This window comes from Alnus glutinosa, chromosome 5 (genome assembly GCF_958979055.1).
Source record: "Alnus glutinosa chromosome 5, dhAlnGlut1.1, whole genome shotgun sequence".
In the NCBI taxonomy this organism is placed as follows: domain Eukaryota; kingdom Viridiplantae; phylum Streptophyta; class Magnoliopsida; order Fagales; family Betulaceae; genus Alnus; species Alnus glutinosa.
This window is the reverse complement of record NC_084890.1, coordinates 23,927,207-23,942,940: the sequence shown is the minus strand read 5'-3', so window position 1 is coordinate 23,942,940 and position 15,734 is coordinate 23,927,207. Positions and strand designations below refer to the sequence as shown.

The window sequence follows — 15,734 nt, the reverse complement described above, 5'->3', positions numbered from 1 at the left end:
ATTTTACTCGAATTCGAATAAGAATAAAGACGTGAGTCACGAGGGCTAGTTGCAGAAAGGAGTGTTCTTGTTCTGCAAAAGAAACATGCAGCTAAACATGAAGGTCAGAAGAAAGGAAACAAAAAAAAAAAAAAAAATGCAAAATAAGTTTTACTGATTTGCAATTAGCTTCCATGTAATATCAAAATGAACTCAAAAGTACTTGAGGTGAGGTATGATAACAACAAAAATAAAATAAAAAATTTACTCTTTATACTGAAATTCCGTCTCCTGACTTAACATATTCTGTTGGTGTAACACTCACTTAAATAAGACGTGTCATAATTTTATTGACTATGACGTGATGTTATCAGAATCTGTTAATTCAGTCAACAGAATTTGACTGCAGGGAATAAATTAGACTGATTTTATATTTTTGCTGAAAGAAAAATGATATCTTCAAGTACACCAAATGGGAATTAGGAATCACATATTGATACTCCCAGTCTGAACTGGTGGTACTAGGGATGCATGTAATGAAATTTGAAAACAAAAAAAAAAAAAAAAACAAAAAAAAAGAATATATGTATTGCGTCATTTGCGTGTCAAGTCTTTTTATTGCCATTGTAAAAGCATGTGGACAGGCTGGAAAGGCTGGGTCAGAATCTTAGGGATTCTTTTGAAGACTAATTCTATAATTCTCATAGCATTGTCAACTTAGTGTTTAATTTGATTTATTTATTTATTTTCTTTTGAATTGATCTAAGGACAGATTAATAATACCACGTCAGTACAATACAATAGTACATTCATTTATCACGACTTTCAAGCTAGGGCTTCCTTTTTGTTCCTTTTAAATGACTAAGAAAAAGCCATTTAAAATACATCTTGTCAACTAATGTCAACCAGTATAAAATGAGTATAAAGAATAACATTACTCTTTCTTTTCACCTCAATATTATTTTTCGTTGCCCTTTTTGTAACACCTTAGTCCCGTACTAAAAAAATGAATAGCCCAAATAAAGTAGACAGTTTATAAAAAAACACTCATGAGTTCTAACTCTCGCATTGTTCATATACTAAGTGAAATTGAACTTTATAAGTGATTCTAAAAAAACTTTAAATTGCCTGATCCTTTTAAAGTGATAGTCCAGATCTGAGTATCACTTTCCAAGAGTCTTTACCCCTTGGAATCTTTACCTTTATGGTCTATCACATCTGTTTCTCCTTGGTCAACAACAAAGATTCGCTCTAGCCAATAGCTTATCTTGAAACAAGAAAGCTTTTCAGAACTCTAAACTGTAAGATGTATGCCCAAACTATCAAATGTCACTCTATTGGCCACTCAAAAAACATGATTAATTTTCAATTCCGCAATTTTGATGGCAAAATCTGATCCGCCATTGGCTGCCAAGGAATTGGAATTCATGATGATAATGGCCTTTCCTTAACGCCATAACCTGATGTGCAATTATTCATCAACAGTATTGAGGAACTGGCAGCTCCTCCATGTCGCCCACTACTTGATAAGAATAGCTTAACTCATTGTGCTGTTAACATTCCAGTTACAAGCAGAGCTGTTCATGGCTCATTTTGAATTTGAACAAATCAGTTCAGTAATTTGCTTTACAGTCCAACATTACATGATAGAAAAAAGGCAATCCAAACTCATCAAAACATCCTATCTATAATGTATATATTTAAAGTCAGGAACCGAAGGGCCCATTAAACGTAGTGTGCCTTATAATGCCATGCAATTCTCTCCCCTGCATCTTAAGCCTTGGGAGATATATCAAGATACTTAACAAAAATATAGAGTGATTGCAGTCACTGCTGCGTGTCAATGCGTCGGCATTGGTACGAGTATGAAGCCTGTTAACTAAAACAGACATAGTGACTACATTCCAACATGGTCCCAGTTAATAGATCTGTCTTCAAAATCATATTCTGATCGTTGAAATCTGTTCCGAGCTAACCTGTTCATCACAGCAAGACCTGGAAATGAGGGAAATAAAAATATTAGATAGAGTTGAGCCATACTAAAACACAATGAGGAATGAATTTCTTCCAGGTTCAGTGCACTATTTGAGGTAGAGATACTATTCAAAACAGATAACAAGATCATGCAATGTGTAAAATTTTATTAAAACATAGGAAAAAATGCAAAATTAGTCCACGTGGTTTACCCGATTTGCATTTTGCTCTATGTGGTATCAAAATGAACTTAGATGTCCCTAACATATGCGAAAAGAACAATTTACTCCTCACAATCAAATTTCGTCCACTGAATTAACAGATTCCGTTAGTGTGACACTGACTTAAATAGGATATGTGTCATAATTTTATTGGCTTTAACGTGTCGCAGTATCAGAATTTTTTAATTCAGTGGACGGAATTTGATTGTAAGGAGTAAATTGTTCTTTTGGCATACCTCAGGTTGAGCTCATGTAAAAAGGATGATGTAACCAGTGATTTCAAATGTACCTTCAACCATCCTGTAAAGAGATGACCACCATCCATCTCTAGAGATCTGGTATTGATCAAGCGACTCTTCAATTACTTTGTCATGCTTTCCTTCCAAAATTCCTCGTAGAGTTATTACTGCATCCTTTGTTTTCTTTAGGATACTGTTCTCATCTTCTATTTCCAGACGTTGAAGATCATTCTGTGATGAGGTAAGACTAACAGCAACGGCAAACTTGGCAGCATCAGCCCATCGGGAAGAGGCTAGCCATCTCCTCTGTCCATCTAACTGTCTGTTCTCTCCTCTTACCGACTCGTTTTCTCCTTCCCCTCTTCCAAGTACTAAGCTGCGTAAGTACTGTGCATTTGCAGCCCCTGTACTTTGAACCATATTAGAGAAACCACTATCTTCATTTGATAGCAATTCCTCTGGAGTACTATATTCTAGAACCTGAAAGGCACAAAAATTTCACGTCAACCCAAAAAAGAAAAAAAAGAAAACTACATGAAACTAAAGACTGAAGACCAAGCCAAATCGGCTAAAAAATCTGACTATGGACTCTCAAGTTTAACTCATTCAAACTTGCAGTTGTCATCAAACAAAGTTATTCATCATATACAAAAGCAGCGACAAAAGGACGATAACAACAGAAGAAGAAAAAAATGAGCTGCAAAAGCCCTAAACATTGAAGCCATACCTGACCAGCATCAAGCAGAAGGATCCTGTCACAGTCGATTATGGTATTCAGTCGATGAGCGATAATAAGCATTGTACATGATTTAAATTCTTCTCGAATAGTTTTCTGAATCAGAGCATCAGTTCTAACATCAACAGCTGCAGTAGCCTCATCAAGAACCAGTATTTTTGATCTTCGCAACAGTGCTCGAGAAAGACTTAATAGTTGCCTCTGTCCAACACTGAAATTTTCCCCTGCTTCCGAAACCTTCACAGAATACAAGGTCACTCTCAGTTAACAGACCCATTTTTCTTGAAATTGTTAAGAAGCAAAGAGCATAAGGCACTTCTCTTGATAATTATAGCAATGGCTCGTAACAGAGTCAAAGCTAGTTTTATCAAATGAAAATACTAAAGACAACCTATTGTTGGCAAGGGAGGGGGGAGGGGGTAAACTTATCAAACAACAAAATCATCCAGAACGGACAAATTTTATGATGTAGAGCATTTCACCAATCAACCCAAATCATCTGGTGAAAAATAAAAGGAGAGAGAATTTACTCAGCTCCCAGAACAAAAGAATCTAATTAATAAGTTATTATTACAAAAAATACAAGGTACATTTTGCTAACGGTTAACAGTTACAATAAATACAACAAAATCTAATTAATTAATAAGTCATTATCACTCTCGGCTAACAGTTACATTTTGCTTTAAATATTAAAAAAGAAAAGTAATATAAGGGACTTCTGTTGATAATTATAGCAATGCCTCTAATAGATTTGAGGCTATTTCAATCAATGCTATGCCAAGACAATCTATCGCTGGAAAAGGAGGGGGAGGGGTTAAACTTATCAAACAACTAAATCATCCAGAATGGACTAATTATGAGGCAGAGTTTTTCATCCATCAACCCAATTCATGCAGTACAGAAAAATTAAAATTCACCTCAGCATCCAGACCCAAAGAATTCCTCCTGATGACATCCTTCAAATGTGCCCTCTCTAATGACTCCCAAAGGTCAGCATCATTGTGCTCATTGAAAGGATCAAGATTAAATCTCACAGACCCTAAACAGTGAAATTAAATTCAAGATTAGAATAAATCAGACTTCATTCATGTATTGTGATCAATTATAACAACCAACTAGGAAAGTAAAGACTCCTATAAGTACAATAAAAATATGGCCTCCTATAAGTGATGAAACTGTGTCATACTTATATCAACTACGGTAGAGTTGAAAGTTGGAGGAATCCATGACACAATGAGTAAATTAAAACAACTGAAATATAAATAGCCCAAAAGTACGCTGATTAATGAGTTGGACTTAAACCCATTCCGCATCTATATCATGGTTAGGTATGAAGCATCCTCTTAGGAAGCTTAAAACTAAGGCCAAACAAAGAAAGAAGCCCTTTCGCTTTTTAGAAAGACTATTCATTCTACCAAACGAATTTTCTTCTGTGGACCCATAGACAACATTTTTCAAATCTGGCCCCCACCGAAAACACTATTCAATTTTCAACTTTTCAAAACACAAAGCCCTAAACACTTTTCAAAAACTTTACCAAACACACACCAAGTCACTTAATGAGTGTAGTCATAGAAACTCCAGCTTCCTTATTGCCCAAGAATAATAATAAGAGAAACTCCAGCTTCCTTAACTTATTGTCCAATTTGAAATAAGAAAAAGAGAAAACCATGTTAAGTTAAATAATCGTGGAAGAGCCAGTTGCAACTCAGCTGTCATCCCAATTTAAAGAAATATTGTGATCAGTGTACCTGAGAAGAGAATTGGTGACTGTGGTATGATTCCAAGAACTTTACGTAGATCATTCAGTCCAAACTTTGCAATGTCATAATCTTCAATTAAGATCCTTCCTCTTTCCAGTTCTACAATACGAAATAAAGCATTGATCATGCTAGATTTCCCTGCCCCGGTCCTTCCAACAATTCCCACCTTGTCAGTTGGAGAAATTGTGAAAGACAACCCATGCAGGACGGGAGGAAGTTCAGGCCTATAACGGAGGACAACATCCTCAAACTTGATGGATCCTGACGAAGGCCATCCAGGAGGGGGGCGGTTGCTCTCAATAATAGGTGGAGCCTCTGAAGGCAAGTCTATATACGTCCCAACCCGCTCAACTGCATTTAAACTATTCTCAGCCAGACTTGCAAGTCTTAGTACAGTAGTCAGCAGGCTTGTAATGTTTAAAGCATAACTAAGAAGAAGACCCATGGTGGAGGCAAATGCCTGCTGGTTTTCGGCCCTCCCATTCTGCATGACAGCAAAGGTTGCTGTAAACCAGATCATGAGGCCTCCCAATGTTTCCAAACGAATTCCGAGCCAGCGGTTTCCACTCATGTTCACAAGGGTAAATCTAATACTGTTGTCCACAGATTTTCCATTGATGTCTGCCATCCGATCATAAGCTTTGTATGCTCGAATGCTTGATAGACCATTCAGTGCTTCTCCAAATTGTGCATAAACAGGAGATCTGCTGATGGAGTCTAAGCGCTTTACTTCACGTGCTGTGCTCTAAAGAAACAAAAATGATGCTCACGTTAAAAAACACCTATTGTGCTTCACAAGAAAAGAAAAAAAAAAAGAAAAAGAATACAATGGCCGCCAGTAGAAATACATATCAACAGCCAATTTATCAAGGTCTGCGAGGAACTCCAAATCACCACCAGTCTTTCTAGCCAAGTGGTTCCTCTGCCCAACATGGGGGAGAGAGAGAGAGAGAGGTTGGGGGGGGGGGGGGGGGGGGGGGGGGGGGGTGCAGACTTATGGACTCCACCATGGTAGGGATTCGTGGAGAGGGATTGCTGCCTCACATTCTCTAGCCCACTCCTACAGCTTTGATCAAAGGAGAGAGAGAGAGAGAGAGAGAGACTCCAACTTAATATGAACTTTTGGAAAATTACAAAATCACTAAAAAAAGTGCTTGTGCCAACTATGAAATAAAAAGATTTCAATAACTACAAATTGATTTATATATATATATATATCAAAAAAAATTAAAAAAAAAAAAAAAAAAAAAAATGAAGAAGAAGAAGAAGAAGGAAAACACACTTACACTCTCAAACTGACACCTCATTTTTCACCTTTACCCACACTTACATTTAAGATAAGATAAACTACTCTAACAGATAGAATCAAAGAAACATTTGTAGCAGTAACTATTTTCTGTAGCCAATGAACTTAAACTTTCCTTGGACATAAGTAAAATTTTCCTAATTTATGCAACATGAATACAACTTTTGACTCCCATAAAAATGAAGGGCATGAAGAACAGGGACATAAGCTTCGACATACCTGATAGTATAGGTAGGCCGTATAAAACAAAACCAAAAGTGGCATTATGGCCCATAAAGACATTGTGCTCACAATTCCTATCAAGATGAAAGTAGAAAGAAGCTGTGATACTTGGCCAAGAAACATATTTACAAATGGAGCAACACTCCGATCAATGTCCCCTAGATCCTTTGCAAATCTGTTGATGATCCGTCCAAGTGGATTGGTCTGGAAGAAGACCATTGGAGCTCTTAGTATGGAGCTAAGCATGGCCTCATGCAACCTTCTGGCAGCATAAAGACTTGATGTGATCAACCAATAAGAGTTTATCAATGTCACCAAAACCTGAAACCAGATAGGTTTGGTGTGCAAAGAGTTTTAAAGTCAAGATTTTTCAGCTGAAATCACAACAATTATAATATGCATTATACATCCAACTTCTCAAAATAGTATGAAATACGGCACCTAAGCCACCGGAAGGGAGGGAGCTTGCGTGCAGATGAATAAATAGGAAAGTTTACTTTAAAAACTTTCAGCCAATTATCGTTTAACTGTACTCATACCTGACCAGATGATAGAGCTGCATATATCAGATTGTAGTAACCAGCATTGTATCCCATCGACATGCTTTGATTAGTCCAATGGCTTAACCACGTGCTACTTGAAACTCGTAGAACTTCACTCATGATATAGCATAAAAAGAGTATACCAACCACCCATAGCCCTCCTAAAGCATCCTTATACCTGTACCCACAAAATCCAATAAAATCTGCAATCAAAAGAAGTAAAAATAAAAAGAAACAAGAGCCATTATGAACAGGATTAGCTGATAGGTCATCATACCTAAATTTGGGATTAGTTAAATTGCCAATGTCAAAATAGATACTCATTCAGATTATGTTTTACAATACTTAAACTCATTCAATCATTCCTGAAAGATATCCAACCTTTATTCTCCATTCAACCCTATTTCTTCATCGTTCTTCTTTTCTTTTTCCTTTTTTTCAATATCTTGATCTCAATCATCTTACATTTCCCTTTCATCTTTCACTCTCTATTTTCATCAATTTCTTTCTCAATAACTCTATCTAAATCATTTCTAGCTTCCAATCCAGACGGGAATTCCCCTTGAAAAATATTCCTTAAAAGCTCATGGGCCCTTCCCGAGGATTGAATTTTTATATTATGGTTTTTGACATACCGATATTAACTAGATTGAATACTTTAGCATACTAGCTGTTGGCTTGAAGAATTGCACGCTCTTGATAGTCTTGAGGAAGAGAGTGGTTAGATTCTGAAGAGAAGCTGAGGAAAAGCCTGATTGTCAGTGATCCGGAAAAAATCATTCTTCAAGAAGGAATTAGTTGGAAACAAAAATCCAAAGTTCTTTGGCTAAAAGAATGTGACAAATGCATAAAGTTCTTTCATTGGATTGCAAACTCGAACAGGAGATACAATTTCATAGAGTCGTTGTCTGTAAACGGCTCAGTTTCTTTAGATCAACCTATTATCAGAGATCATATTGTTCAGTTTTATGAGACCTTATTTTCATAACAATATAATTGGTGGCCTAGACTGGATGATCTTGCTTTCAACTCCTTTGATGCAGAGGAGGCCTATATCGGTTAGAGCTTCTGTTTGAGGAAAGGGAGGTTTTAGAGGTGGTGAAAGGTATTAATAGAGATAAGGCTCCAAGTCCTGATGGCTTTTCTATGGCCTTCTTCCAAGACTGTTGAGATGTGATCAAGACCGATGGTCAGAAAAGTGCGACCAGAACGATCAAGTTTAGGACCTTTTTGGCCTACGAGCATTATACCTACCTTCTTTTTAAAGAACTTTATTTCAATCTCAACTCCCCTTTGAAAGAATAATGTATATTTCAAAAAAGTGCAGAGGGGCGCAACCCAAAGTATACAGGATGTATACAAGAAACCCCATATTTATAGAGAAAGAAGAACACAAATCGAAAAAATCAAACAAAGTAGTCAATGTCACTGTCCATGTATACAAGATTTGTACCACCAACTTCTTCAATTGAGCAAGTCATTCTCACAATCGTTAAAATTGCGTGCATTTCGTTCCCTCCATAGACACAACATCAAACACAATAGAACCATTCTCCAAAACTGGTTGCCCATTTGCCCCCTCCAATTCCCCAACAACTAGCTCACCCTTCGAGGCATAACCCACACAACACCAAAAAGATGCAACAACGCGCTCCACAACTCTATAGCAACCTTACAATGCAGGAATAAATGATCAATGGACTCTCCACCTACACATACAACACCACTCCATCACAATAATATTTCTCTTGCGTAAATTATCCAAAGTTAAAATTTTTCCTAGAGTAGCCGTCCACTCAAAGAATGCCACTCTCAGGGGAACCTTAACTTTCCAAATACTATTCCAAGGAAAAGTGGATTGTACAGAAGTAGATAAAACCTGATAGAAAGACTTCACTTCAAATGATTTCCTTCTCGAAGGGATCCAACAAATTTAATCCTCTCCTTCATACCTTACTTTATGAGAATACAACTCAAAAAACTGATAAACCACTTCCACCTCCCAATCATGCACAGGTCAAGTAAACATAATATTCCAAAGAATGTTACCATTTTGTGTCTGCATATTCTCCTCTACCCATGCATCCTTACCACATGCAATAGTAAACAACTCTGGAAAAAGATTCTTCAAAGGTATTTCCCCACATCACACCACACATCATGCCAAAATAACACTTTAAAACCATCTCCTACCTCATATCACACATGATGTGCAAAACCATCCCACCCCATCATAATACATTTCCACACTCCCACTTCATAGAGTCCCCCCTACCTCCTTAGAACACCAATCACCCATCATACTACTATATTTGATGTCCACGACCTTTCTCCACGAAGCATCCCTATCCATAGCAAACCATCATAACCACTTACCCAGAAATGCTCTATTAAACTGAATCATGTTTCTCACCCCTAACCCCACTGAGACCTTCAGATTCTTTGACCAATGCACTAGATGGAACTTAAATTCATCTCCAATACCTCCCCAAAGGAAATCTCTCTGGAGTTTTTCTAAACGATTAGCCACTCTCACTGGAATAGGGAAGAGGGAAGAGGGACAAATAATATGTGGGCAAGTTCGAAATAGTACTTTTGATCAACGTTAACCACCCGCCCTTTGATAAATACAATTGGAAGTTTTTGATAAATACAAGCTGGATATTCAGAAGGCTTTTGACCACATCAATTGGATGTTTTTATTGTACATGTCGAGTAGATGTGGCTTTGGGGAGAAATGGGTCTCATGGATAGCACGTTGCATTTCCTCGATGCGCTTTTCTGTTTTGGTCAATGGCTCGCCGTCCGGTTTCTTCAGTAGTTTCTGTGGGCTGAGACAGGGCGATCCTCTATCTCCCCTTCTGTTTGTAGTGGGGTCATAGAAGCCTAGCAAAATATCTAGGCTCCTCATGGTTAACATCTCTCATTTGTTATTCGCGGATGATTCTTTGGTTTTTTGTGGGGCCAACCCTGATCATCTTCGCTATCTACGTGCCCTTTTACTTTGTTTTGAAGCTGTTTCTAGCTTAAAAATTAATCTGGTCAAATCTGTCTTGGTTCCTGTGGGAAATGTGGATAATGTGGTTGAGTTGGCTGACATCGCGGATTGCGAGACTTCCTCTCTGCCCCTGAAGTATCTTGGCATGGCCCTAAGGGCTTCTTTCAAAGCCAAGTCTATTTGGGATGGCATTGTGGAAAAGATGGAGCGTCGATTGGCAAGCTTGAAAATGATGTATTTGTCTAAAGGCAGCAAGGTCACCCTTATAAAAAGCACATTTTCCAATCTGCCTACGTATTACTTGTCTCTTTTCCCCATTCCTGCTTGTGTGGCCAATCGTATTGAGAAGCTTCAACAAGACCTTTTATGGGGAGGGATACACGAAGAATTTAAATATCAAGTTAATTGGGCCACGGTTTGCTCTCCAATTTTTGAGGGAAGGCTGGGGATCAAAAATTTGAGGATGTCTAACCGCGCTCTTCTAGGCAAATGGTTGTGGCAGTATAGGACTGAGAGAAATGCGTGGTGGAGAGTAGTGGTGGACTCCAAATACGGCAGAACGCCTATTTGGTATTGCTCGAGCGTAGGACGCCTCTGTTGCGGACAACTTAAAGTTATTGGGCGGTGCCAACCAGTGAAACGTGAGCTTTACTAGAGAGGCACACGATTAGGAGGTGGATGCTTTTGATGCTCAGAACAAATTTGACTTTTATTTTTCTATAAAGTAAGAATTACACATGAAGTTCTATAACTGAAGCATAGAAATGAAGGTGACATTTTTTTACCTCATCAAGACATTCCAACTAACAACACCCGTCTCCCGTTCTTCCTGCTTGATAAGAACAGATTTTCCTTCTTTTGGTTTGTTTGTATGGTTTGCATTCTTTGGAAAATCATTCACCAACCCATTTGCGACAGGTTTTGCGGAGGTCTTATCGTCAATGTTATCACCATCTTCCTTTTCTTCCACATATTCTTCCATCTTTCCCGCATTTTCCATTAGCTTTTGGAACAGTACGCCGTTAATAGAAAGCTCCTCAAATGTTCCCTCTTCTTTCACCATACCTTCATGGACCAAAATGATTCTATCGACCTGTGACAGAAAATGCAGCTGATTTGTGACAAGGACTCTGGTCCTTCCTCTTAGTTCTCCCTTAATGCATTTATCAAAAACCTGAAGATTATTAACAATGCAAGTTAGAACACTAAAAAAAAAATATTAAAGAACAGTTGAACTAAAAATTTTCAAAAGCCAAGTATTGTTCTATTCAGATGTCCAGAAAAATAAAAGGAAACGAAAAAGAAATTACAAGATACACACAACATAGTCAGAGATGAACAAAAAAAAATGTATCAAAAAAAAAAAAAGAACAGAAAATACATAACAAATATATGTTCATCCAATTAGTACCAAAGTCATAATATTACAAACACATATATGTGTGCGTGTGAGTTTACATATACACATACATAAATACACGCATACGTACATACACACACGTGTGTGTGTGTGTGTGTGTGTGTGTGTGTGTGTGTGTGTGTGTGTGTGTGTGTGTGTATCCATTGATGAACAGTTACCTGTCGAGCCACATGAGCATCCAGAGCGCTTAAGGGATCATCAAAAATGTATACGTCAGAATTAGAGTACACAGCTCTAGCCATAGACACTCTTTGTTTTTGCCCACCACTAATATTGACCCCTCTCTCACCAATCTCAGTAAGATCACCTCCCTATTCATTAAGCAGGTAAGACAGGTTACAACAGTTAAATAATATGCGACTGTATGAGAAACATCCTTAAAATTCACTTCCATTATAAGACATTGTGAAACACTTACAGGGAGTAGGTCAAGGTCATGCCGTAATGCAGTCACATCAATTGCCTTCTGGTATCTTGCTGATTGAAAAGCAGATCCAAATAAAATGTTATCACGCACCTGTGAAGTTAAGAAGAAAAAAACTATGAAAATCACCAAATTCAAACAATAACAAGAAATGACCACTTGAGCCAATCTTATCCATCAAAGCTGCCCTAAGCCTTTTAGTTTAAGCAACAAACAGAATTATCAATAGAAAGGTTTGTAAGGTTGACATTAAGTTTTGCAATTTCATATATTTATATTAGAAAATACACATTGGTACAAAATATAAGCTTTCTGCAACTTACAGTTGCATTGAAAATCCATGAAACTTGTGGAACATAAGCAACCACGCCTCTCATAACAACACTGGTATCTAAGACTGGAGGAAGCTCTCCAAGCATTGCAGAAACAAGTGATGTCTTCCCTTCTCCAGTACTGCCAACAATTGCAACTAAGCTACCAACAGGTATATCCAAATTGATATTTGACAAAGTGGGCCTCTCTGCCTGGAAGGAAAAAATAAAAAACAAGAACTTCAAGGGCTGCAAGTTTTCAGAAAAAAGAAGCAACCCTAGAAAGCTTCCAGTACTCAAATTCTCACAAAGTACAAGACAACATAGAGATATCATACAAGCAAGCAACTATCAAGAAACAAAGGGTATTAGCACAAATGCACAAAAACGATTTATTGGGGATTCGTCTTTGTACCATAGTGCTATCAGAAATCATGATTTTTACCCTACTTATTTCATGTTATAATGTTCTCTACTTAGGAACATTTTGAAGTGTCAATCTACCAATAACTACCCACCATTTTGCTGAAAGGATTCAAAATATTCTTTTAACCTGGGAGCTTCAGGGAAAAAAAAAAATTTGAACATCTGAGTGCCAGTTTTTCTTAAATGCAATCATTATAGTTGCATGAATTATTTCAAAGGTTCTTAAAACTAAAAGACTCTGAGATTCATAAGCGAGAAATAGACCTTGAGGATAAATTAGAAACATACATATCATGGTAGTATATTGACGTGTTTATGTGTGAGAATGTATGCATGTACAATAACAGATAAAAGCAATTACATTTAAAATTGACCTTAGAATCCCAAGAAAAGTATCCATTCTTGATTGAGATAGCTGGTAGTCCTGGATCAAGAGGTGGGTTTGGTAGAAGAATTCTTTCTTCAGCTAAGAGTAGCTCCTCAAGACGCTTTAAGGATACATTTGCATTAACCACCTGCCAAACTAAGTCGGCATTAGAAGCAAGGAAACAACACATTGGTATTAATGACCTGCCAAACCAAGGAAGCATTAGAAGCAGGAAAAACAACACAACCAGCTTCCGTAAATTGTTTTTCTTATTAGTAAACGCAAATTTATTAAAAAAGTGCAAAGGTACAACCCATGTACACAAGAAGTATACAATAGAAACGCCTAACTAGAAGCACAAAAAATAAAAATCAAGAGCAGTTTAAGTAAGCTGTTGAAGAAGAAACTTCCATGCAATTATTTAACGCACTAATATTTTTATTGGAAAGTTATACAAATTCCCAGTGGGCCTTTAACCTGCAACCACACTCTCCACCCTTTTCTAACAAGGAGAAGATGCCACTTGAGCTGGACTCATTGGCAAAATGTTACTTCGAAATATATGATATATAAGAATTTTTTATTGAAATGTAGGGTAGGGCAAGTCATATGAAGTTCTTATATTTGAAATCCCATCCACCAAATTACAATTAGAATCTGGTGAAAACATATAATAGTTAGACAAACTTGCCTCTCCCACAAGCTTCCTTGTTTAGATGGCTAAAAGGCAGTACGTAGGATATGAATACAATGCCCTTGTTTAAATAGAGCTAAAAAGATAGAGAGATCCTTTCATTGTAAATGACAACCAAAAGAGATATCTCACGGCCGCCTCCTACGGATCGGGTAAAGCGCCCCCTCCTTACGAATCGAGTAATACTCCGGCTTCGCCGGCGGGCTGGCCCCAAGGGGATTCACCTTAGACCTCATGGGACTACCACAAAGACCAAGGTCCTTACCACTTGAGCCAACCCCTTGGGGTTTCATATTCCAATAACTGATCAGTAGAAGCATTTCTTTAAACATTTATTATTAAAAAATGCAATGTAAGAAAGTATTACACAGTTATACTTAATATCTTCCTAAAGATCTGCCAGTTCAATGTACCTAAGCAATATACATTACCACTCAGATTAAGGGACAAGGAGCAGAAAATGCGTAAGCAGTCAAATGACTCCCATCATTATCTATCCTGCCAACACATGAAAGCAACGTACAAACATATTCGAGTAGTATGTGAGATATGGACCAAGGTGAAGAAGACAGAACCTGAGTTATTATATTAGGAAGCATGAATAAGGGAAAGCGAAGCACTGCAAACAGAGAAAGGGAAGTAAATGCTCTCGCAGGTGTCAGATCCCCCCCAAGCAAAGTGAATATTCCAAATGAAATCACAGTAACCACAACTGGCGTGCTATTTAGTATAAATCCATTCCACTGTAAAACAAGGGAAAGAGTTAGTAAAATGAAAAACATAGCATGGACATGGTCCCAATATTTTAACATCTTTCATAGAGAAGACCCAAGTAGAATACTATCAAGCTAACTAACAGCTAATGTCAACGTAAAACTTGCCAATCACAAGCCCAAATACTAGGGGTCTATAACAGATGGACCAGCCTCGTCAAACATAACCAAATATTCATATATGTTAAAAGACATGACAAAACTGAAAAAATAAATAAATAAATAAAAGTTCATAGGTAGTGATCAGTTATCATCTGAACTAAGCACTACACACTATTAACAGCTCTGGTCATGAAACAAGGACCCTTCAGTTTTTATCATTTTCTTTTTCTTTTCCATTCAGGAAAATGGTCACAAAAGCTTTATAAGACTCCTGTCTCAATGCCAACACAAAATGGTGATTTATTTAGTATGCTTTCAAGCTTAAATTTCAGGCCCTTCATATCAATTTCAGACACAGACATCTAGCCATGGCTACAGTACTGTTGACAATACCCATGAAAACATTTTTTCCCCCAAATCTTGACCTGTGTCAAAATTGTAGGAGAAGAAATCCAGGTGACCATGAGCATGTATGTAATCCATTTGTTTCCTTTTTGGGGGGGGGCTAGGCAGGAATACATGGGACTTGTCCATGCAACAGGAAAACATGACTACAGTTCTATAATTACCAATTGGCCAAGTAGTTATTCTTCTTAAATAGAAAAAGAAATCAATCAACTATAATACATAAAGTGTATCTAAGATAATACTAAAGCAGAACATACTAATACAATTTGCATTCTTGTTATATTAAAACAAACAGTAATTATAGAACACATCATACGACATACCGCTCCTAGTAGAGATGCTTTACGAAACCAAGACAATTCTTCAGTCCGAACACTTAGTACTTTAGATTGGAAACTACTCTCCCATGCATAACATCTGAACCATTTCAGCATAGACAATCAAAATGATTAAAATGCCTATATCACACAAAAAGTCACAAAAACTGTACTAAAAATAAATCATACTTCACAGTGTCCATAGCAGCCAATATTTCATTCATGAGACCAATTCTTTTATCTGTATATTGTAACCCCTCCTTCGACGATTTCTGCATTCTGCTTATCATAAACGTCTGTTCCAACAAAATAACTACAAAGATTATGGATGGTCCATTTCACTAAATAAGTAATGTCAGATGCGGACATGTGAAACAAAATAGAGCCATAATACCATCAAAACAACAAGCAAAACAAATAACTATAAATTTGATTCAGTGAGAACACAGTCAGATTAATAGACTTTGGATTACCTACCACCAAGATTTTTAGATCCAAAAAGCAACATTGAC

At 37.2% G+C, this 15,734-nt stretch overlaps 1 protein-coding gene across 3 annotated transcripts in view; it reads right to left on the bottom strand.

Annotated features, from left to right (window-relative positions):
* Nucleotides 1–1,466: 1,466 nt before the first annotated feature.
* The window catches only part of LOC133869903 (ABC transporter C family member 2-like), a 37,228-nt gene continuing 22,960 nt past the window's right edge, over nucleotides 1,467–15,734 (bottom strand). For all 3 annotated transcript variants that reach the window (XM_062306995.1, XM_062306997.1, XM_062306996.1), the window contains 15 exons: nucleotides 15,412–15,518; nucleotides 15,229–15,322; nucleotides 14,198–14,365; nucleotides 12,936–13,076; nucleotides 12,148–12,348; nucleotides 11,819–11,917; nucleotides 11,559–11,711; nucleotides 10,766–11,154; nucleotides 6,980–7,160; nucleotides 6,438–6,761; nucleotides 4,901–5,657; nucleotides 4,067–4,188; nucleotides 3,141–3,386; nucleotides 2,464–2,893; nucleotides 1,467–1,974 (listed from right to left, as the gene is read on the bottom strand). In XM_062306995.1, coding sequence (XP_062162979.1) covers nucleotides 1,877–1,974; nucleotides 2,464–2,893; nucleotides 3,141–3,386; nucleotides 4,067–4,188; nucleotides 4,901–5,657; nucleotides 6,438–6,761; nucleotides 6,980–7,160; nucleotides 10,766–11,154; nucleotides 11,559–11,711; nucleotides 11,819–11,917; nucleotides 12,148–12,348; nucleotides 12,936–13,076; nucleotides 14,198–14,365; nucleotides 15,229–15,322; nucleotides 15,412–15,518 — 3,510 coding nt within the window. In that variant the 3' untranslated portion in view covers nucleotides 1,467–1,876. The remainder of the gene's footprint in view (nucleotides 1,975–2,463; nucleotides 2,894–3,140; nucleotides 3,387–4,066; nucleotides 4,189–4,900; nucleotides 5,658–6,437; nucleotides 6,762–6,979; nucleotides 7,161–10,765; nucleotides 11,155–11,558; nucleotides 11,712–11,818; nucleotides 11,918–12,147; nucleotides 12,349–12,935; nucleotides 13,077–14,197; nucleotides 14,366–15,228; nucleotides 15,323–15,411; nucleotides 15,519–15,734) is intronic.